We start from the raw sequence: 23,465 nt of genomic DNA, 5'->3' as shown, positions 1-23,465 counted from the left end.
AGCAAAGGATTATGGGAGACTTCAAAGTTCAGATGCACGACTACTTTTAATGCCCGACACTTTCAAAAGTTAGCACTACCGAATTTTCAAACTAAGCACAGTGACTGGGTATGAGAGCTTCTCAACATCTGCATGAAAGTTGCCACTTTTCAAAATTCTTAAAATTTCTTACATCCAGTACAACCATTTTATCGGCAATTTGCACTTCTCGTAGGTGCAAGAACCACAAATACTTAAAATTATACACACAAGTGCTAAGCCTTGAAGTGTGAAGTGTAGCTGAAATAAGACCATCAGAATCTTGTTTTAACCTCTGACCACACACTTGGCGAAAAATTGTAGTCGGCATCAAAAGTTTACAGACTACGTGATCTGAAAAATAGCTCAATATATTTTCACCACCCAAGCATGAGGCAGTGGATTAGAATTTCTGGTATGCCTAAGTATATGCGAACAACAGTGTTGTACAGTTTCATTGGCTATGGTTGCAAACTGCTTGGAAATTCATTTCAGCAGAACTCGTGGTCTTTAATTTTTTTGACACCGACTGTACTAACTAGCCATTCATGCTTAAAATGCAGTAACCCTCTCAGCACCAAGCTATGCTGCAGGGAAAGCTATGATTTCACACAAGAATCTTACCAGGTAAAATGCGTGCTATAAAAAAGAAAATAAAGTGGCACAGGAGTCGAAGTCTGAAGAATGTAGAAAACAGACTGTGTATAATTTATTTCAACAACAAATATTCACCAAAACAAATGCCAGCAACAATGTGGGCAAAAACTGCCCACACAAATGCTTAATTCGATGACACATAGAAGACTTGCACAAAGTTTTCTCATGTAAAAAAAAAAAAATGCATGACAAGACGCAAGCTTTAAACACCGAGCTACGCACCAGACAAACTTGACTAAGTATATGTGTCCTTGCAGTTGTTGACCTGCACAGCTTTGGACCTACAATGTAGAAGACAAGCTTTGCAAGAGTCCATGCATTGATAGGTACCAGCTCCTTTCGTATCTCCCACCAATTCACAAACAGTGCATGATTGAAACACATTTTATCACCTGTATCTTCAAACTTCCTATACTCGACACTATGCTTTGAAAGTGGCAGGTAGTACTGTACCCTGACTAAATCATTTAGTGTACTTAAGCATTTTTCGAACTCATTCTGATGAACTAGAACGCGTTCAAAATTAAAGCAGTGACTGTATCAGTTACTCCAGTTAGCACATTAACAGAAACTAAGGACTAGTAATTACAACTAGAGTGAAGTTGTAGTTCTACAGACTCTTGCATAAATAAGAGCGCCAGGTGTACATGGCTGTTCCTCCTAACCCGCTGGCTGGCCTCCGCTCGAATTTCGCAGATGAAGTTTAGTTAAATACCATAGCCATTGCCATGTTTGTCGTCTTGCTTTCTTCATCTTAGTCTCTTGTGCTGCCCACAACCATGAATCATAAGCAACTGGCCCAATTCTCTGCTCTTCTAAATTTAATGCCACCACTTTTGGGCATTACCCCCAGTTTTGTCCATAATAAATCTATAGTGGATGTCTACGGTGATGCCACACAAAACATGATGATTCCAGTGCAATGGAATGGTGGCGCCATCTGTCATGGCTACAGTTAGCAGTTTTTTCCCATAGCCGTAACAGATGCCTCCACCATTCCGTTGCAGTGGAATAGAAAATATTTTAGTGGCATCGCCCATTTATTGTGTATGAAACTGGTAATTGATGCTCGAAAGAGTAGTATTAAACTAAACTTTGCGCAAAAAGCTACTTCTGCTCAAAATTTGAGCAGATATTGGTTTAGCAGGAAGGGTCATAGACCTGGCACTCATATTTATGACACATAGTAGTTCACTTGAACAAGAAGAAACGAAAACTTCATTCTAGTTCTGATTATTTAGTTCTTAGTAACCAAGCTCTCCCAGTACCTACTCAAAGGCACTCAATACATTTTTCAAGAAACTCCTCAATATAAGAATTGTCTGTGAGCATTCATCTAGAGCAGCATTCATCCCAGCCAAAAGGTGGCGCTGCTCTACCCCTACTGAAGTTGAGGGAACACTTCGAGCTGAGTAGCATTCGCGAATACTGGGATATGTGGACAAGTGTGCGCAAGCAGCTTGTCTCGAAGGCACCGGGTTTGGCTTTTTGGAAGTCACATTGACGAAACGCCTCCTCTGAATGAATCCATTTGGTCCAGGCATAGCCTTAGAGAGATCTGAAACAGACAACAAAGGAAATGCTTGGTCACGAATCTTCGCAGCAGAAGTTTAAATACGTTAAGCAGGATAGCTCAACTAACGGTAGCAATAGTTTTGACCCCTGCTTCCACAGTTCAAACAGTTGATAGGACAACCATGCAAATTGGTCTGTGCATGATGACTGGGCTAAAAACGAGCAGAATAATGCACCTCTGCAACCATGATTGCATATTTTGTACTAAGAAAGTACAGCAGTGTTTACTCTTTTAGGAAACATCAGATTCATTTTAAAACGAAAATAACTTATCCGCACAATCAACTTAATGGGGAAAACATGCTTGATGTCAGGTGTAAGGTAGACCTATAGAGTTGAACCTTGTTATAACGAAGTCGCACCCAACACGACAACATGTTTATGTCCGGCGTTAAAAAGTAAATTAAAATATTAAGGTCTTAATCAAGTGCCATAACCTCAATCTGATTATCAGGCACGTCATAGTTTGGCACTCAATTATAATTACGGCCGCCTAGGGTTTTTTAACATGCACCTAAACCTAAGTACACGTCTTCTTGCATTTTGCCCCCATCAAAATGGGGCTGCCACGGCCAGGTTCTATCGCGTGACTTCAAGCTCAGGAGCTCAGCATATACATATTCATTACATGCCGATATTGCCGATCAACATTTCAGCTTTACTTCATTATATCTGACAATTGCTTATAGCAGTGTTTGTTACGTCAAGGTTTGACTGTAATGGTAAAAAATCATTGCCAAGGCCTTTCTGTCAAAATTGAGTTTTAATCAGTCTGGCAATACATTCGAACCCACTTATAAAAAATATTCAAGTGACAAGAAAATCCCAACGTTATAATTGAGTCGCACGAAAAAAAGCAGAGGGGACAAACATTCAAACATTTCATTTAGACAGAAAGAAAGACAGTCGGAACCACTTGTTTTAACAACACTCGAATGTAACAATGAGCAGCTGCCACATCCTGAACTTTGTGTTTTATGGTAAAATAAACCGTTTACTACAATGTTCCCGTGTCGCATTATTGGCTATAACAATTAAATCTAGATACTGGGTGTCTTCGCTAAAAAGAAGGAACTCAAAATCCAGGTAAAAGAGGGTACTCAGTTTTTTTTTAATGATTTTGCTTTCTTTTTCTTTTTCGAGCACACACCCCGAAGACGGGTTTAATTGTTAACTTACAAGCGATAACACGGCAAAGGAGCAATGTAGTAAGCGGTTTATTTTGCCACAGAACACAAACAGAAGTTGACAGCGTATCGGCTGATCATTGTTATATCCAATATATTGTTTAAAACCAGTATCGTTATAAGTGGGTTTGGCAGCACTAATCTTGCGTTCCCCTTAACAGTGGAACTAACTGTACATCAGTCAGAAACACCGCTGTCATTTCGACTACTGTAACGTTACTGAACCTTTAAAAACCCTCTCAACCCTGGAGAATTGTGCTGAAAAATCCAGCATTAACCCAAACGATGACCAGCTAGATTAATTGCATGCTTACATGACCATGGAAGAACATGCTTCTAAGCTGTTTTTGAATCCCATCCCTCATCAAAACTGAGTACAGTGTGGACAAAGATATAAAGGGAACACCTTATCTGTATACAATGCTGTCAGCTGTTATTGTTGTTACACTAAAATCAAGCACAAAAGGACAGATTTTTTGGCAGAGGACTACATAGCAAGCACGACACTAGTGAAGATTTAGATCAGACTTCTGCAGTTAGTGTTCCCATTGCCACGCATACACTCGTAAGAATGAGGGTCTGGGCCTGTTGGTCTTCCATGAAGCAAGGTGTTGTAGCATTGGATATAAGAGGGAGGAAGCACTCGTTTTTCTTCCTCCCTATTTCCGTGCTTTGCATCATGCACACATTACTTTAGTTTCTTCTGCGAGCGTTCTTGCCGTATATAATAACTGTTATTAATGTTATCTTTCAGTGCAAGGCATCTGTTTTATCTACCTACCTGAAATTCCTTGAGCATTGTCGCCATTTAAAAAGCGAGCGAGAGGCATGTCTAATCATATTGCAGGCATAAAGCAAATAGTGTTCTACAATCTTCAGTGTATGCAAAGCACCAGCGAGTACACTGGAATGTACAATGGCATGCGTATTAATTGCGGACTCGACTTCACCTGTGAGGTCAGATTCTGGTTGTGCTCGCTGCTACTTTAGTCGTTTGAATGCTGCTTTTCGTTCTGGGCACAAGTTCACCCGATAAAGAGCTTGATTATTGCCTCTCCTTGGTAGCTTTTCCAACTTTACCGTGAATACATCGCCACAGTATAGAGATTAGGTGTTCCCTTTTGTATGGGGATGTCCTGTACAGCTTCAACGGAAGAAGATTAGCACAAGTGGCCGATCACCTGAGCAGGGAAATTGCGGTACACGGCACTATTGTTCCCGTCCACACTGGTATTTATAGTGCCACATGATTCATGTTTCAAAGAAGGGTTGCCTGGCACTCTTGTTTTCGGCATGCCAGGAACAGCGTTGTGTGCTCCAATTTATCTGATCGGGTGATCGGCCACTTGTGCTAATCTTTTTCCACTGCATCTGTACATGGGGTAATGCTCTGAAAAGCACAATTTTGTACAAATATGCTAACTTTTTTTTTGAAGACTTAAAAGCAGGAGCTCTTACTTCAAAGTTCCAGGTGTCGCTGAAGGATGCGTCCTTCCAGGTCCTGGTGCACCTTATTGACCTAGGAGACAAAGCCAGCAGCAGCACATCAATTCTGTGCAGCAGGTACGAATCATTATGTGCACAAATCTCTTTCCGGAAAGATTTGAGCAGAGAGACAACAATTTGTAGATACACTGCAGAAAAAGCTCTACAGAAATCATGTCTGATTTCAGACAATGCCAGCAGTGAAGAGAATCATACAGTTACATCCCAGAATGAAGTGCACTCCCAAGATGACGTGAATCACCTGTGTACAGTAAAGCCTTGTTCATATGTTTGGGCAAAAAATGCATGACAACAATGTACTAATTACACAATGTACAATGTAATTAAACAATGTACAATGTAAAGGGCAAGCACAACCAGAATCCTTGCTCGTCATTACGAAAATAAAAATAGAAGTATACTTTTTGCTAAAATGCTCCTCCCAAAGAAGCTGCTGACCAGGCCAAATTTGAGAAGCCCGAGTGTAAGCTTGCCGAAGCTGCAAAAACGATAATGCGCGTCTCGGGGGCCCCTAAGCTCTAAGACACGGGGGCCCCTAAGACATCTTCGTAACGCTTTGCATTACGAAGATGTCAACAGCAGCTGAGTCTGCCTAATCTTTAGTGACTTCGGATCGTACGCTTTCCCAGTAAGCACATTTTTCCAAAACGTATAAACGAGGCTCTACTGCACATAGGCGATTCACATCGATAGTCACTTCATTCTGAGATGTAACTATACGATTCTCTTCAATGCTGGCATTGTAGGAGAAGGTTCCACAGAAAAAAAGAAAAGGTACCTTGTGACTGTACTGCTTGATGCGCTGCTTGAGCGTCTTGACATGGTCCTCGTCCGGAGCTGCCTTGGGGTCGGCACCGTGCTGTTCCAGTTCAGTCTGGAAATGGCCCAGCTTTCGTATTCTGTGCTCGTAGTGTTGGAGCTCCTCCTGCAACATGCAGTGGGGCAACATGAGTAAGAGAGGGGGGGGGGGGGGGCTGCAATATCCTTTAACAAAGGTGCAAGAAAGTTAACGGTGTCAATAAAGCTGATGGATACAATAAGCACTACACAGTCAAACTTCGCTATAACAAAATGAGTTGGAAAGAGTTACGCGCATGGTTGCGTAATAGTAATGGCAGTGCTTCCTACAAGAATCACTAAAGGCAAATACAGGGCTAGTGTCTACGGGAGGCTGCAAACATGGCGCGGTATATGGCATAATGGTGGGTCGCATGTGAATTTACCTAAGCTTCGTTCTTTTGGCACCAAATGGCCTTTTTACTCTGTAAAATTCATCATATTAAATAAAATATACCACTATAAATACAACAATTTGCAATGATTATGCAAGTGCGCAGCGTCTTATTACCTTCCACGTTTCGAAAAATATTTCTTAGAAATTTAGGGTGATAAAGTGTAATAAGAATAACTTTCCAAGAACTTCTGAAGCTACGAAGCACGAAGCTTGCATAAGTCCATGTAGAGTTTATCATTGCCGTGGTAGTTTAACTATTGTAATGCCCAAGTTCCATCGAGTAATTTCATTACAAAACTATAGTACTAATAACCCTTGAAATTCCTGTTGAAGTCTACACATTAAAACAGGATTTTCAGCCTCTTTAGGAGGTGCGAGCGTAAGCAATCTTTTTTTCACTGTTGTTTAGAAGCATCTGCTCATCATGAATTCAATTGGGAGGTTTGTAGCACTCCATTAGTTCGCTCTCGAACACTGATTACCCGAGCAACTGCTGAGAACATGAGAGCTACAATGGCCTCGACGCAAAGCAGCTGACTTGTTGACTATGCTTTTGCAGCAGTTTACTATGGCTGCAGTGATACAGTGGAGCATGCACCGCATATTAGAAGAATAAACAGACGCATGCTCGCTCTTTTTTGCCTTTGCATTAACGCCTACCTTGAGGGATTCCAGTTCTGAGGGCGAGAAGTCTCCCTGCTGCGCGAGCTTCCACAGTCGCTGGACTTTGTCCTCAGCGAAGCCACCCTTGCGCTTCCAGGCATCCTCGGCGCGGCTGCTGAGCTTGCGGTACGACTCAAGCAGGGCTTCGTGGCTCTGCTTCTCCAAATCTCCCGAGAGAAGACCATTCTGCCGCTCCTCCTCGCCCAGCATGTTCAGCTCCACGTCGTCTGGTGCAGGCAGAAAGGCAAGTTAGGGTTAACTGTTACCCCCGATGTTTTTGTAAATAGATAGATTTCACGACAAGTTTCACTATGTCGCCGTTGCTGTAAGGCATGCCATGGTAGTACTAGCATTCCTTGGCCTGCCGAAGGACAACTGTGGTAAGATGCCCATTTTCAGCATTTGAACCAGGACAAATACACTTGCCCCTTGAGATCGAAAGGCAGGGAAGTGGGAAATGGAGAGATTCTACAATAGGAAAGGGGCTGAGTAGAATAACCACTCCATATGTTACTACTGTAACACAGCGCAAATGCTACATCAAAATCAAGCAACAATTCATGCATTTCCTCACTTTCAATATGGAATGCATAATGACCAGTCCTTTATTTCCTGACTGCAAAGCAAGATGCATGTAAATATTCATCACATGCAGTGGGACTGCCACAAAATAAAGCACATTTTAGTACTCACTGCCCAAATCCTTTCCATCCTTGTCCTGTGTGGCATAGAACTCGTCGATCTTGTCCTGATGGTGTTGGAATTCTTCTTTGAGTGTACGCAACTCCTGATCTGCGTAAGATTTAACATGCAGTACACTTTGACACGATACTTCAGTGGCATATGTTATATGGACTATCACGTTAGATGCGTTAGAAGAGCTATAACTACAATTCAGCCATCGGTGAACCATGCTGGTGTACAGAGACGGCATTGTTCAAGAGATGAAACAGAAAAGGTGATAATATGGAACTCGAATTGAAAAGCAACAAGGCAATGCAATAAATACAGGTAAATGGCAGTATTTCTTTCGTTAGTGATGAACCTAACTGACCTATAAGTATCTATCATTCTATGTCAGATGTTGAGGCTCTGATGCTGCAGAAAAACCTCATTTACTTTTCCCAAACTTACATGATCAAGTTGTTAACAGAAATCCACCTAGTGAATGCTCATTTAATTTGACATGCCATTTCAGGGCCTCAATTCCACGCATGCATCAAGTTTCTATGACTGCAACACAGTGCCCGAATGCCTACCTTAGAAAGGCTTGTCTTCACTAAGTAAATTGCAACTTTCAAGTTTAGTTGGCATGAGCACTGCTACACTGTTCAATCACTCTAAATAGAGTTGCTTCAGAGTCAACATAATACTATAGTGAGGTGCTTTGAATTGTTTGAATAACAAAAAAAAAAAAAAGAAATGTAGGACTATTTGATTTCTGAACCAAACTAGGTTAACGCAAAAGCTGCTGCCGCCGATTGTCATAGGAACAGTGAAAGTCATCACAAATATATTTCCAAGTACTGTGGCACTGAAATGTGTATTAATTATTACCCATTGAAGTACAGTACATTTCGAGAGCAACAACAAGAAGCGTAGAAACACAACACAGCGCATCCACCCAATCACAGCATCTAAACCTTCAGACACCACAAAGCTCTTACTCGGCAGGATATGCGTCGAGAGAAGAGAGTTGGTGTTTGGTCACAAACCCGCCCATTCGAATACGAAAGCAGGCAAAAGGACCAAAGAAAGCTATTTGCTTTAGAACTGGAGAAAGAGCCAAAGAAATTAATTCAGTTTATTAAAAGAATGGGGATTTTCACATTAATTCTCATTCACAGAGGGCCGACAGGGCCAGAAGCCTTACATTAATGACGAGTAAAGGCCAGCTGCAAAAGTTTGAAATTCGCAAAAAAGCCAATTATCATTGCAGGTTTGCCATTCTGCCTGAACTTAAAGTGAGGAGCAATGTCGTGGCCGTACAAGGAGGTACCTACAGCAACTGATTTGAGAGCATATGCTTGGCTGCGATGTCATTCCGTTTTTCTTTAGGGCTCAGGGCTCCTAAAGCTCTTGCCTGTGGGAGCACACTGCAGCATTTAGATATGACATAGCTAACTCACCACTGAGGCCTGCCTTCTGAACTTTCATCCAGAGCTTGTTGAGCTTCTTGTCTCTGAACATGTAGCCTTCCTTACGAGCTACATTCGGGTGCTCCGGCGGTTCGTCTTGGTGGTGCTTGAACTGGTCAGACAGGTCGAACTTGTCCACGATCGCTGCATGAAGGAAACGACACGATTGAAATCATAACTGAAAGTTTTACTGGCAGTGCCAAGCTGTACGCACCCACACAAATTCACAGAGTTATTATGATAGGAAAGAGAAGAGGCACTGATGAAAGTGCAGCAAGCTCTCAAAGGTGGACTGTCGAACCAGCAAAAACTGCCGCAAGAAGGGTTTTAGGACTCTAGCGGATGCTAAATGCTCTTGCAATTAATATAGGAAGGAGCACATGAATTCTTTAGGAGCTAAGAATGTGCATAGATGTAAGGCAGCGCGAGGGAACTTTGCGTTGTCTGTGTACCAGTATATATAAAGAAAAGGCTATTAAGGAATGCAGCCATCTATGCTGAAATGATTAAACAAGTGACAATTTATGGCAATTACACGCTATGCTGCAAAGTGGAGTAGGACGTAGTGAGTTATTGGCCTAATGCTTTTCCGTGCACGTCTTCCTGTCTGTTGCTTGCACACATCCATAAGTCATGCTGTGTAACTGAAGGTGTAGCACCTTTGAGCTTGCTTCGAAGTTCAGCTTCCTTGAGACCATCTTTGTCCTGGCCCATCATTTTCTTCCAAGCCAGCTCTTCTTTGTCTTGAACTTTGAGGTCGGCAAAGAGCCCCTTCAGTTTGGCATCGCTTAGCCTCTGTTCAGGAGTGGTTGAAAAGATGTGTTCACGCATAGCCACATTCAATGTCTTCCGTTTAAGAGTAACAATCAGATGAAAAAAAAAAAAACTTAAAGTCATAGTACATGCATTAAGCGGCATTCCCCAGGCTTTTTCGCACAAATCAAAACGTAATGAGGTTTAAGACGTGGCACCAGATATGATATCCCCGCCTCGCGGGTTACTGAACCGAATTTCCTTCCGTAACGTCGCCGTCTTATCTAAATCGACGACGTGCACATTTTAATGACAGCAGAGTCGCTGAAACTGTTCAACATAAACGAGACCTGAGCGCGCGAAGGCATCGAACAACGCTTTTAACAAGCCTTACAAGACGCTTCGCTTCAAACCCGACAGATACTACAGAGGAAGAACGGCGAACTACTAGAACGCACGACTTAACTAAAAACTCGAGATGTTAAAAAAGTTGAAAAATCCTCGTTTCTGGTTAAGTGCCCCAGAATTTTCGGGTGAATCGGCAGGGTACTCGGCTGAATTAAAAAACGCATGATCGGAGAGAAGTTGAGGATACAAAAATATGCAAACTTTTGTGCGTTGCACCCACTCAGATAAATTTCGTTTCAACGGAGAACTGCTGCTTACCTTCTGCGCCTTCTCCCAAATTAGGTTGAGTTTGTGCATGCGAAACGGCTTTTTCTCGGCGTCCGCGGTGGGTGGCGGCCCAACTTTGTTCAGGGCTTCGCTGTACTTGCTGTGGGCCCCGACGAGGCAGCTCACAGAGGCCAAGAACAGCGCCAGGAAAACGACGTTACGAGACATTGCAGCCACGCAGTGTTTCGTCGCAACGATGCTTGAGGGTGTTGACTAGATAGGAATCTTCGGTTGAAACGTCGTTCCGGTCTCAAACTTCGGGAGCCACGCCGACCACGCAGCAAACAAGAAGCGAGACTTGAGAATCGTGCGTCGGCTTCGCCTCACGACTATTGCACGCTTGCGGGAAAAGCCACCTACGAGCCACGTTACGTCACGCCACGCCCACCGGGGGGGCTTTTGTGAGTAGGTATGGTAGGCGACGCCCTCTACAATAACTGAAACGTTTTAAACGAGCGCACGCTGGGAATTTTAGTTGAGCAAATTTACCGAACGGTACTGTCTTTTAAACTACTTAAAGGGGAGAACGGTTGAACAACGCAGGTTAGCTGAAATAAGCACATTTCCTTAGAGTAGGGGAGTGGACTAATCTATCGTAGATGTTGATGCGCGCTGTTGAACTAGCCAACCAGCCCAACGGAGCGACGGGCGCGAATTTTGGACCGTACGTTTAATACCACAGTATGAAATGAGTTTCACCTTTTAAATTATGGGCTTTCAGCAACGCTGGCTCTATAAAGTGCCTTTGTGGTTGTTTATTGATGGTGGTGTTGATTGCAGGCCCGACCAACAGCCCGACGTTCAAGCTACGACTCTCTTTTTTGCTACTCTGCTCTGAAATATGGCTGAATATGTCACGACTGTGCACACACGAAGAAAGTGCCTTGAAAAGTGTCTGTGCAGAGGAGTAGGGGGGGGGGGGGGTGCAATTTGGTGCATTCTCCAAGGCATTCTCTGCTGAACGTTTGTAGTCAATGTTTATGGAAACCAGCACGCAGCAACCATGCTACAGTCGGCCAACAGTAAATTAGCATAAAAAGTCGCACTTTCGCCCGAAAGGTGAAGCATCGATTGCAATAGCAAATTAATTATAGTGGGACAGCTATACGAAGTAAGGATTGTAGTTTTATCGGCCATACAAACTTGTAAACAGAGACATACTAACTCAATGAACAAGCATGGTGTCAGGTGCGCACAAGCAAACATGAACACATCTCACTCGATGACCGCGGAAACTCGATGTCCGCTGGCGTGAGGAAGCGCGGTAGCGAGCGAATTGACCTTCGTGCTGCGCCTCACATGAACGTGAACTAAAAACACAGCGCACGGCGGACTGTGTCCCCGACGCAGATGGCTTTCAAGATACAGCCAATTGCGGCACGCGTGTGCCACTGTATCATGAAAGGCATCTGCAGTTTGGAGGGTTAGGACGAAGGAAACAACTTCTATAGTTAAGTTCTGGCCTTAATGATTTTAAATCAACTACTCTTCACTTGGCATGGCACACACAATAAGCGGCAAACAGCGACACAGCGCTGTGCCAACATCCGTAGTACTTCACCATTCCTGTAGGCTGCTGGTAACATTCGCTACGTAGGTGGGTGGGTACGTGTGGTTATGCGGACATATTTCTTAATTCCAGAGATGCACTGTTTACCTCTGCATCAAACGGGCAACAAGAGACGGTGCATTCGGTAAAGCAGCATAAACAACTGCCTCGCTCAGTTATACCAATGGTGCCAGTGATTGCATCCGCGTCTTCACGAGAGGACAACACAACCTATTAATGAGTGCTTATGCGAGCACAGTTTTCTCTAATAAAGTTTTATGACACGTGCAAACTGTAAGTATGATGAAGTTAAAGTAAAGCAAGAATCAGTAACATATTAACTGCCCGTAATATATGCATCTGGATCACAGTTGCCGTTTCTTTAAGTCGATTGACCGCCCATATTGACTCGTCTCAGGGTGGAACAACGCGGCTCGTATGCGTAGATATGTATGTTTTGACATTATTTCATATCAGCTATGCATCTTTTCCCCAATATTTAACACTAACAACGATTTGTGGCTGTAGATGTCGATGTAAAGTGCACGGCCACTTTGGTAAATCCGACGCGGAAGGCTGCGCTCGAAGACATCTTGAATATGCGAAATATCTAAGAAACACATAAAAAAAATACAAAAATAGAGGTGCAGGTGCAGAAATCAGCAACAGCAAACCCCAAGGCAGCCGTGTCGGCAGACGGAACTCGGCGTGCCTTCATTGGCTGCACTGTTAACATAAAACAGCACACTCAGGCCTGCTCACCCAGAAGTCAGTGAGTGCTACATGGCTTCCAGGAACGATACACAGCCCCGGAGAAGCCATTAATTATTCGCAATACACGAAACGCACAACCTATGCGCACTCAACATGGGTGCGGATACACAAATTAGCTGACGAAAGCTCCGGCACCCTTCCAAAACGTTTCCAGTGGCGCGTGGCAGAGGGCAGCACAGGAAAATGAAAAAGGCGGATTCTCCAGAGCCATGCACACCCTGTTGTAAATAAGTCCAGCCAACTGTAGTTGGCACTAGCTGGCTGGCTTTTAATTTTTGTGATAGGCTGATATCAACATTGCGTTGAGCATCATACAAGTAGCGTGCTGCGATCTCAGCATAGGTGCAACTTTTTAGCATTTCTACCCAAACCTTGGCAACTTCCGTTGACAGGGATTCAAACCTGCAAGCTACTTCTGGGTAGCAGGAATACGACACCCGCTGCAAAATTGCTGTAGGTGCAGCTACAAGCAGATGCAAACACGACAAGTGGAAGTTCTCAGAAGCACCTTTATTCCACAGCAGTCTTTTGAGAGCGACGAAAGGCACTTGTAAAATCCTGAGCGGCGACCGTCACCAAAACGCGGCGTCAGTGTCCCGACCGCCAGCTCCGAAACAGGCCACGTTTTTGTGTTACTACACGTCCAGTGTCTGGGTCATCCACCACTGGACTAGGCCGAGTTTGTTGGCACAGCGACTGGCTCTCCCCCACTGTGAGGAAGCCACACTCCCGAGGCTCATATTTCCAAGATTTCTATTGTGTATAGGCTCGGGTCCTCGAATTTGAGTGTGTCCATTCTGCCAAGGATGAGCATCAACCATTGCTCTAACTCACAGAGGTCGCCGAACAGCTCCTGAACGTGCGACACCGCCACCGACAGTCTCCTTAGCAGATCGCCGATGGCGAGAGGCCCGGTGTCCAGGGCCCAGTGGTTGAAGTGAGCGTCCAACAGGCACGACAACCAGTCAATCACTTTTTCTAGCGGCATTTCCTCTCGGTCAGCTAAAGAGTAACTTTCAAGGACACTGATTAGATAAACGAACAGTGCTGTGGCCTGTTCAGAGTGCAAGTATTCACGAAGGCACTGCACAAGTATCTCGCACGTATGCGGACAACGCAGAAGGCTGTGCAGGACGGCGACTTCTGGGGATCCGGCCGAGGGTGGGGCACCCGTATGGAACAGGCGTTTCACTAGCATTACGAGGTCCCGCTCCGGCAGTGTGTCAGCAAGCTGAAAAAAAAAAAAAAAAGAAACATAAGCAGAAAAGGATTCATGAGTGACATGATCAACGATTGACTGGCTTTAACATCTTAAATGAATGTGTGGACTACGCAGAATGCTGCCGTTAAATTTTAACAGGGGGCAGTGCAATCAAGTTGCAAGTGTATGTCTAGAAGTAAATAAACATGCGGTCAGCCTCCACGAAGCGCTGGGGTTTAAAAACGGTAATGAGAGGGTAAACATTGGTGGGATGAAAATAGGTAATAAATAAGTTATGTACACGGCTGCAGGATAATGTAACCACGCACTTATTGTGGACAATAAGCAACAAAAAACAGAAGGTAGAGTTACATAATAAAGTTGCATAATCACTTGAATACTGTTGGAGTATGGTGACACAGGTTACCGTACCATTTCAACGGGGAATGCACTCATAATCAGCATCACCACCATGGGTGCTTTTCTATTTACACCTGGTAGAATGCAGCTGATAGATAAGTAACACTGTAAGCACTTATAACATGACAATCCCTGTCCTGCAGTGATAAGAGGACTTTATCTTGAAGACTGCACCTTGATAGTGAATGATGCACTAGCATTAGCTTTTTGCTGCTGCTTTGTATAAAGTACAAGAGATACTTTGATACTTGCACTATTAAAGACGCTCCTCAACCTTACTCATAATGACAATGCAGTCATGGTGAAGACACCATACAATATCATAGCCACACAGCATGTTGCAACTTGCTGCATTAAGCAACTCGTTTCGTGCTGGAACAAAGTTTATTTTAGTTTCATGTTGCTTTCAACTATCTTCACAAGCAGATGCCATGTCTCGGGCCTGGTGATACTTTACTCGAGACGGCCTCTGCAACACAGGCTGTTATGACCGTGGTTCCACTTGGTTAATGTGGCACTCCTACAGCAGCTGCACGCTTAGTTATGGAAGTTTCATCGGCGAGGCTGTCATAATCTTTCTATAGATCTCAAGCCATAGATGACAAATGGCTTCCAACTTAAAAACGAAACGCACACATGTCAGTTATTAAGTGACCCTCTAAGCTGCATTACATTGTTTTACCACGGAAGCTGATTTCCACTGCTCTCCAGAGGTTGTGAATAACAAAGATTTGATAAGATCAGCTCTCACGTTTTAAGCTAGGATGGCTCAATGAGACATTCATAAGATACCGAGGCATGGCATGCTTCAAAAGCCTAGATATGATTAATCCGAGCGACAGATTTAAGCAACATGTTCACCATGTGGATGCAAAAGGAGAGAGAGACATTAAGAAACATATCGGGGAAACCATAAGGTCATGCATCTAAGCAACCAAAGGTAACACGCTCCCTCATCAGCAAACAAAATGACGGTCTGGACCCCTTCCAAGCGGCAGAATCACCGTTACTCTCGGCTATAACACGCAGCAACGCTTAAACCGAAAGCACTTCCAACCCGTTGTCCCAAACTCACCGGTGCCAACTGCTCCACCACGCTACCGGCGTCGCCGGCGCAGATTTTCGCGGCGACCGCCGATGCTGTCGGTACACTGCCTTCGGCTCGGGCTCCGAGCCCGACGACCTGACAGAGGGTGGACCGTCCCAGCTTCACAGACACGCACATAACGTTGTTGTTGTTGCCGGCGACGGCACCGCCGGCTACGACGAAGCACGCCACGTCGTTTCCGACCAGCGCCCATCGCTTCGCCGCCGTCTGCGGCTCCAGAGTCCTCGACACCTCCAGCGTGCCAAACCTTACGTTCCACACCAGACCCCTGTCTCGCAGGCCGACGAGCACGCGGCTGTCGTCTAGGGCCGCCAGAAACGCGCCCGCCGCTTCGTCGACGCTCGACAACGGCAGCTTGCGGCCGGACAGCGATCCGTCTTCGCCCAAACTCAGCAGATCGCCGCCGAATAGGCAGACAGAGGGCCTGTCGCTTTTAGAGACCGAAGTCTCGGAGATCTGTTCGATTGCCGCGTCTCCTACGCGGAACAAACGGCACCGGTACGACCCAGCCGCTTTAGCGGCGATCGAGACGGACAGCAGCGACGTCGCCAAGCCATTGCGGCCGGTTTCCATGGCCGCCTCTGCTTGGACGAGTTCCTCGTCCTCGCCGCATACTCGCAGCTTCGTCGAGCGAAAACGTTTGCCCGACGCTTGCAGTTCCGTTAGCGTCACGCAGACACCGCTGTCCAACACGATCAGGGGCTCGCCGCCGGTTCTGTGAAGAACCGAGAAAACGCGGTCCGGTACGGCGATGCGCTCACGTGTCTCCGTATCGCCGGAGGGGGCATCTTGAGGCGGCAGGATCAGCAAGCTCTTGCGGCTCGCGGCCACGTACTTGGACCGGAGCGCGTCGTACACGACGGGGCACGTGAAAGGTTCGGCGTGCGACGTGTGCCATGTCCTGATCTTGAACGGGCGCCCTTCGAGTTCCACGAGGGAAGCCGACAGCTGCCCGTGCGTCACGATCACCGACGAGTCCGACGGTCCCGGTTGCACGCAAAAGCCGCGAAACGCGTCCGCTTCGTTCGTGACTGTGGCGAGCACGAAAGGCTCGCCGATCGAAGTCATTTCGTTTTTGCTCAGCGGCGCGCACGCCGGCGCGCCAGCAAGGACACCAAAACAGGCGATTCTCAAGGTCTTGAAACACGCACCACCAGCAAAACGTGACAAAAGGACTTGAACATGTGCGCCGCCATGTTGGAAAGGAACTTTTGTTGCCAACTTGCATGCGACATACTGGCGATTGACCCCTAATGATTGATAACGGCGGTCTCGGCGGTCTTTTGAAGTAAAACTTACCTAAGGTGGCCGTGACGGCGCTTGCTAATAAACTACAGACATACCTCGATGATCTGAATCAACTATTGTTTTTTGTAACCAAGCAAATGATGTTTAAACCCAGTTCTAAAATGTTGCTATCTATCGCTTCGCGAGAAATGCCACAAACAGTTCCTTGTAATTTTGTATGCTGTATTTATGTATCTAAGTGAATATATCAGCAATTATAAATTTTATAACTGCGAGTTTCAATCGGCATTTGTTTCATACGGCAATGAGCCTGTGACAATTCAGTATGAGCCATCGGCACCACGTGACATTTTTGGCGCGATCTCGGCTGTTGCTTTGCGTAGTCCGCTGCGCTTAATGGTGTATCCGTGTTTGAATTTGGAGAACCTCTGCTCTGTTTACATCTTGTCGCGGTCCCAAGCTTGTACTGCCGTTGAGGATAGGGGGCGAAGACACTTATTATAAAGACATGTCGCAGAAGAAGATATCGTAAGTAGCACCGTCCGTCGAGCGGGCCGAGGCTAGTCGCCTCGGGTCGCTCGATTTTCGGGCGACAAAAAAATATGGGCGCGACCATCATCCGAGCTCTTTGGATGTGCTCTTCGCGAGCTGGCTTGTGGCGTTGCGTCGTCGCCGTCTCCACTTGCAACAAGCCGAGAATTAACCGCTGCGATCGGCACCGGTTGGCCGTTTATTCCCGCAGATCGTTCTTCAAGACCTCGGCGCCCGCTTCATCAAACTCGAAGACCGAGAAAGAGCCACCCGCGGCTGAGAAAGAGCCACCCGCGGCTGCCTCGCCGTCGCCTGAGAAAGATGTCAACGGGTGAGAGATGGCTGTTTGATGTTGACACAGTGACTGCCAAAGTTAGAAAACCGCGAAGCCCTGAGTTGTGTAGTTTTAAGCCGCTACAGGCGACATATGTCTTGTTTACAATTATCGCAATGATCCTCGCATTGCGACATACTGCTTTGCGAGTACAGTGGTTGCTCTTAGTGTGTTCATGTTAAAACATTAGTAAACAAGATCAAAATCAGTACAGTCAAATAAAGACTGTACTGATTGTTGCAGCAAACATAGGCACAATACAATGTGGGATATTGGGGGCGCATAAGGAGAGAACCAGAGTGATGAATAAAAATCGGTGCATGGCGGCAGGATAGTGTAATGCACTGCACGGAGTGGATAGTGCTACGTAAAATGACATTAAAGTTGCACTTGTAAATGACATTAAAGTTGAGTCTTGTGCCATATGCCATCACCCTGCTACAAAGAATTCACGCATAATAATGATTATCAGTACTCACATATGTGTTGATGTCGAGGAATGGGCATCACTTCTCATTAAAAATCGTGATGTCCATCCCTGTCGCAGACCTGAGACATGCGAACAACTTAGGAACACTGACACAGGCGGAGTGTCGCTTGCAACTGTGCCTTATTTCTAGCAATAACCGAGAGTTAGCAGTGTTCTCTGTGCGAGTTCCATGTTTTCAATGGGATGCTCGCTTTCGCACCTAAACGTCAGAGATGACATCGATTAATCTGGAACGAACATCACAAAAGACAGGAGGATAAAAATTAAATGCATGTATGCCTCTTTTGCTAATGCTTACATGATCCCATTACGAAAGGGCAAAAATTGTCATCCACTCGACTATAGCACAAAGCTACAGAGGAAACCCATATGGGCTTCCTTTGTAGCTTCCTGCTGCATTCGGGTGGACGACAATCCTTCCTTTTCATGAGCTTTACTCCACCTTGTGCGCTTCGGCACAACTGATTGGTGATAATCCCGTTGGGGGGCATTACTTACGAGCAGACATAAAAAAAAAGCAATTGAGGTATTGGTTTTAAGCTGAATATAGAACCCCAGTCCCACAGGACACTTTTCAAGTTGCTGTCGTATTTGTCGATTGCTATTGACTCCTTTGTTACAAGCTGGGAAAGGGAACCAATTCCGATCGAGAAATTCAGTCCCACTCGGGCTCGATGGGGATCGAAAGTGCTCTGTGTGACTGGGGTACAGCAGCCCGGAAAGGTGTTTGCCAAAGAAAGGGTGTTTCAAGATTTTACCGAAGCAATCGAAAAACAGAGAAGACAATAATAAGCAGAAGAAACAGCAGTTGCGAAAGCGATAAGACGCACATGTCGACTGTACGCAGTGATGGACCAACCAGATCGGCGGGGTTATTCTGTAAGTGTCCACCTAGTGGACGTGTCCATTTCGTCTGCTGCTGAAGTGCTGATTGGCTGGGGTGCGGACACCTGTCTCCTTCTGATGCGTACCTCAGCCCAGCCAATCAGAACTTCAGCAGCAGACGAAATACCACCCCCTGTATTCTTATGCAGCCACATCAATCCAACTGGCTCACATTTTATCACTTCTGTACGAGTATTGCGTTCTGCGTGCAGGCACACCTCCCCTGTGAAGGCACCCGCGAGGCGGCGCATTCGCATGATCAGCGACAGCGACGAAGAGATCGACCAGAAGAAAGCGGCGCCAGACAAGGATGAGGAGCCAGCCACTCCATCTAGCAGCAACAACCAGAAGAAAGCGGCGCCAGACAAGGTTGAGGAGCTAGCCGTTCCGTCTACGAGCAAGACCCCGTCCCCGCCGCCTGCCGTCGAGGAGCCGACTCTCGCCAAACGGAGAACAGGTATGGTGAACTCCCGTTACAACGAAGCCGTATGGAAAGGAAATTGACTTCGTTATGAGTGGTATTTTGTTCAAAGCAGAGGAGCTCTAAGAGAGTCGTAGTAAAGCGTCCCGGCACACTCCCAACACCACGAGAGTTCATTAAACATATGTTAAAACTAGGCTGCTCACAGTAGTGGAGACAGTGACAGCGACACATAATTCTGCTAACGCCCATTAACGGTTGCCTCATCTTTCGTTTATTATTAGATGACACAGTTAGTCCGAAGGAGTTGCTGTCACGAGGGCAGGGTTGACCTCCATCACACTCTTTGACTTGGCAGGTTGGCACAAGAAAGGGTCATGCTTTACGCTGCACCAAGTGGTCCCGTGTGGGGTTTCCGCTTTGTACTAAGCCGAGTGGGGTGCTGCTGCTTTTCAAATAATCCACTCAGAAGTGCGTGCACTGCAGTTGGGAGTGTGAAAAACTTAGAATGGAAGTAGAATCTGCTGTAAATACAAACTGTTTTGCGAAAAGTGCAGAATAGGTCTAAGGCATGGAAACATTTTCACCGACGCGTTGTTGGCTTTTCGCCTGTGTAGCTGTACTTGCGGACAACATTTTGTGGCAATGGAGGGAAGGCTAGAGGGGGGGAGCTTTCGCACGTTTGTTACTGCGCCAAGTAGTTCGGCAGCGTTTCACAGCACTTTTGGTTTCTTGAAACCAGGTACTGGGAATCGGTGTATCTTCAACACAAGGTGGTTTCGCATTTGCTTAGATGGGCAAGAGTAAAGCAGAAAAATAAGTTAAATTTAAGCATTCAATTAAATTTACTCATACTTTGCTGTTGTAAACAAGACATTTACTTCTTTTCCTCCCCAGCTTAAGCTAACACGGATGAGAATTTGGGACTTCTTTCAAGAGAGATCTTACTTGCGTGCCCTTTGCCTCCTCCATAGCTTTCCCTCCATTGCGACAGAGTTGTGTGCGAGTATAGAAGACTGCAAGAGAAACTGGCTTCTTTTTGCAAAACCAGTTCTCGCAGTTTGAGAAAATGCCAAATGTGGGAAGAACGATAAGGGGAACCAAGGGCCTTGATTTTTTTTTGTTAGCCACAGCCAAGCCAACAGACAGTGAAGCCAAGGAAAGCAAAGGGGAAATCAGTTGCTGTTTTTATTGAAATGTAGAAAGGGTAAGGAAGACGGGACATGAAAGTTGACGAAAAAAATGGCTGCACATAGGAACCAAACCTGCATCTTCCACATCATGCATGCAATGCTCCAACATTAGACAGTTTTAATCTATTGTGTTTAGCGGAATAGCGGGCTCGAAACGCGCATGCGTAGAATGCTTAACGACCCATAACGATATTCATATGCACATTATTTTTTCGATTTAACGTTACCGACTTTGCGTGGTTTACTAATAGTGTGGCAACGTGGTGGTGATCCTGGCCGCCCGCTTCAAACTGAATTTGGCGGTGCTGTTGTAGAATTCACTTCATTTGTACCAAATGAGTCTGCAAAAAACGGCTTTTGCTTATCTCGGCTGCTTCGACAACAGGGTATCATGGATAACTTTGTGGAGTTTTCGAGATCACTTCTTATTTTGAATGCTTCGAGACTTATGAGAAATTTTTGTGATGGTAGCGCCATCTATCAACGAGGTCAAGAGCTGTGCGAGATGGCTTGCTTGTACCTTGTACTGATTTCGTCGCCAATCGGAAGGCATGGAAAGTGCAAATACGACATGCTCCCTGCTGTCATTGAGCTGCTTCTCGAACTTTTCGCGTGCACACAGAAAGCTTGTCGAATAAGTAAAATCGCTTTAATATGCACTATGTATGTGGAATTAAAACATACATAATTGAATAGCGCTTCAGGGATGCAAACAAAGCTATCAGGCTATACTAAAACTTTCTTTTCACAAAGTTTGTATGCTGAAAAGGAGTGCATTTATTATGCTAATGTTTAACTAAAGCTGTCCATTAGAGCTACAATGGTGGCTGTCCTCTTGTTTGCATTTTTGTGTATGTGTGTACACATGCTAGATCTAGCCCTGGGAGCATCAGCCAGCACCACTCAAGGCCATGGTGGTGGATGCCATCTGTCACCATGGACGTGGGCCACTAGTATCACAGCCGGTGTGCTTCCCGTTTTGGTTTGCAGTCTGACGTCTTTGTGAATGTCGTTACTTTCTGCGTAGAGGGGGGACGAGGATATTGAGACTAACTTCATTATTGTTTTGGTGCAGAATGCTGAAATTTGGTACATATACATTGAAAATAATTTTAGAAACCTAAAGGTACATTTTCAATGTCTATAAATGTCTAAAAAGCTTAATATAACTGCACCTCTATATCTAAAGTCCATCAGCAGACTCACAAACACTCCCTACCAGTTTTCACGATGAACAGAAGCATACAAACAGTTTCTTCCATGCACAGTTTCAAACTGGAACTGTCTTCCCAAATTTGTGTGCAAGGCTGCTTGCTAACTGCACGCATCTTGCTTGAGTTGCAAAAATTGATGATCCATTTGCCAAACGAGTTACTGTTGCTGATTATTTCTGTGCTCTTGTTGCATTTTGCCTGTTGTGTGCATGTCGATATTTCTGTTTTTTTTTTTCTCCTCTCATTGCATTCTAATCCTACTCTTACTTGGGCCATGAGCGCCTGCAGTATTGTGAAATAAATAAGTAAGTAAATTATCACTCATGCTTATAAGTCTTTTGTTCGCAGCTCGCAAGACCGCCAAGCGCAGTCCCGACACCAACCTGCAGGTCGGCAGAGTCGGGCGCCAAGCGACTGAAGACCGAGGCACCTTCGGAGGAAGAGTCATCACCTGCAAAGGCTTCTTCTCCACAGGGTGAGCAAGGAGGAAAAATTCATAGTTAGTTTTCTGTCTTCTTCTTTTTCCTTTTTTTAAAGTAATTATTCTTTTGAATGGTCATAGTTGTTTTGGATTGTTTAATTTCATGAGGCGCCCTGAAATGAACCATAGAAACAAGTGTACCCCGGAGAACCACTGTAGTTGTCTCAGTTGCTCGCATGAAGGTTGTCTAAATGTTCCTTCTGCCCTCGTAACAGTTGTAGAACAGTAGTGGTAGTGTTAAAGATTTCGGGGCAAGCATATTTCTTTTAACCTAATGTCGCTTTTGCCGCAAGGCTGGGTTCTATGTTCGATATTATAACAGCATGTCATCGAAAAAAAGAAATGCACAGCTCGCCGCTTTCAAAATGTGCGCGAAACGTGTGCCAGCTGATTCAAATCTGCATCAGCCAATAGGAACGCATGTGGCAGCATTAACTAATTGTGACGCTGGGTGTTTCCATTTTCCGTCGCTTTTGTTGCTTTTATTCTTGCATGGCAAAATACTGACTATATGGCGCTGTGGCTATCTTAAGCTCCCATCTCTTCTATTTACGATGGTATTAAGAATGGTGGCGTTGTGTCAACAAAAAAAAAGCATTCTGATCCGCAGTGTGCTGGCACCTCCTGAAGCTTGATTTTCTACCCAATTTTTGTCGGCAGCGCACTAGACAAGTGTGATTTTATCAATTTCTTCGCATTTCTTACTAATGCTATTTCCCCGCATGATATACAGACACCTGAGGATTGTGGAAAATGAAGGAATAGAAAATTTTCCTCTAATCGACCATTCTTAATGCCAAGTACCCCCACAAATGGTTGGGTGGCCAACCAGAGCAGTGGGGGGCATTTGCCCCGCCGCCTGCCATGGGCAGAACGCTGTAGGCAGATAAATAAGTCATCTAATGCATGATTTATTTTGGCCGCAGACAACAAGAAAGTCAAGACCAAGCCAGCTGCGTCGCCTGAACACGAGGAGATGGAGACAGAGTCTACACCTGAAGCAGGCAAGCACTGAATTTGTCTTAAGTCTACCTTCTTACATTCAAACCTTGATATAATGAATTATCTAGTAATAACTGTTCTGTAATCTAAATATAACTGTAATGCAATGTAAATAAGTACAGTAGAACCTTGATTATACATCCCCCGGTCATTCAACGACTCTCTTTTCATGAGGAATTGGCTTCGTCCTGGCAAAACCCCCATAGAA

The 23,465-nt window shown here is 45.2% G+C and overlaps 4 protein-coding genes across 6 annotated transcripts in view; 2 read left to right on the top strand and 2 right to left on the bottom strand.

Moving 5' to 3' along the window:
* Positions 1-719: 719 nt before the first annotated feature.
* LOC119452833 (alpha-2-macroglobulin receptor-associated protein) lies at positions 720-10,761 on the bottom strand. The gene is made up of 8 exons (XM_037714787.2): positions 10,398-10,761; positions 9,638-9,773; positions 8,970-9,122; positions 7,534-7,632; positions 6,838-7,067; positions 5,722-5,868; positions 4,896-4,956; positions 720-2,233 (listed from the first exon to the last, which is right to left on the bottom strand). The coding sequence occupies exons 1-7, from the start codon at positions 10,572-10,574 to the stop codon at positions 4,897-4,899; spliced, it is 1,002 nt and encodes a 333-aa protein (XP_037570715.1). The 5' UTR covers positions 10,575-10,761; the 3' UTR covers positions 720-2,233; position 4,896.
* Positions 10,762-13,218: 2,457 nt separating this feature from the next.
* LOC119452832 (uncharacterized) lies at positions 13,219-16,673 on the bottom strand. Its single transcript, XM_037714786.2, has 2 exons — positions 15,426-16,673; positions 13,219-13,960 (listed from the first exon to the last, which is right to left on the bottom strand). The coding sequence occupies exons 1-2, from the start codon at positions 16,524-16,526 to the stop codon at positions 13,466-13,468; spliced, it is 1,596 nt and encodes a 531-aa protein (XP_037570714.1). The 5' UTR covers positions 16,527-16,673; the 3' UTR covers positions 13,219-13,465.
* A 375-nt stretch (positions 16,674-17,048) lies between these two features.
* On the top strand, positions 17,049-22,253 carry LOC119452834 (DNA ligase 1-like). The gene is made up of 5 exons (XM_049667150.1): positions 17,049-17,234; positions 17,449-17,568; positions 19,159-19,256; positions 19,317-19,403; positions 22,123-22,253. The coding sequence occupies exons 1-5, from the start codon at positions 17,215-17,217 to the stop codon at positions 22,251-22,253; spliced, it is 456 nt and encodes a 151-aa protein (XP_049523107.1). The 5' UTR covers positions 17,049-17,214.
* The window catches only part of LOC119452831 (DNA ligase 1-like), a 26,903-nt gene continuing 25,566 nt past the window's right edge, over positions 22,129-23,465 (top strand). For 2 of the 3 annotated variants that reach the window (XM_049667310.1, XM_049667308.1), the window contains exons 1-2: positions 22,129-22,249; positions 23,182-23,259. In XM_049667310.1, coding sequence (XP_049523267.1) covers positions 23,232-23,259 — 28 coding nt within the window. In that variant the 5' untranslated portion in view covers positions 22,129-22,249; positions 23,182-23,231. The remainder of the gene's footprint in view (positions 22,250-23,181; positions 23,260-23,465) is intronic. The other variant, XM_049667311.1, reaches the window with a different exon arrangement.

This window comes from Dermacentor silvarum, chromosome 5 (assembly GCF_013339745.2).
Source record: "Dermacentor silvarum isolate Dsil-2018 chromosome 5, BIME_Dsil_1.4, whole genome shotgun sequence".
NCBI lineage: Eukaryota > Metazoa > Arthropoda > Arachnida > Ixodida > Ixodidae > Dermacentor > Dermacentor silvarum.
Note: the sequence above shows the minus strand (reverse complement) of the source record. Positions and strands in the feature narration are given on the sequence as shown.

Bases quoted from the DNA above. Each gene is read 5' to 3' on its own strand.
- LOC119452833 (XM_037714787.2), bottom strand. From the start codon at position 10,574: ATGTCTCGTAACGTCGTTTTCCTGGCGCTGTTCTTGGCCTCTGTGAGC. The intron at 9,123-9,637 runs GTGCTACACCTT...TCCTTCATGCAG, and splicing joins ACTTCGAAGCAAGCTCAAAG to CGATCGTGGACAAGTTCGAC. The intron at 7,068-7,533 runs GTGAGTACTAAA...TGCCTGCACCAG, and splicing joins GGATGGAAAGGATTTGGGCA to ACGACGTGGAGCTGAACATG.
- LOC119452832 (XM_037714786.2), bottom strand. From the start codon at position 16,526: ATGACTTCGATCGGCGAGCCTTTCGTGCTCGCCACAGTCACGAACGAA. The intron at 13,961-15,425 runs GTGAGTTTGGGA...TTTTTTTTTCAG, and splicing joins TGGTGGAGCAGTTGGCACCG to CTTGCTGACACACTGCCGGA.
- LOC119452834 (XM_049667150.1), top strand. From the start codon at position 17,215: ATGTCGCAGAAGAAGATATC. The intron at 17,235-17,448 runs GTAAGTAGCACC...TTATTCCCGCAG, and splicing joins ATGTCGCAGAAGAAGATATC to ATCGTTCTTCAAGACCTCGG. The intron at 17,569-19,158 runs GTGAGAGATGGC...TTCTGCGTGCAG, and splicing joins CCTGAGAAAGATGTCAACGG to GCACACCTCCCCTGTGAAGG.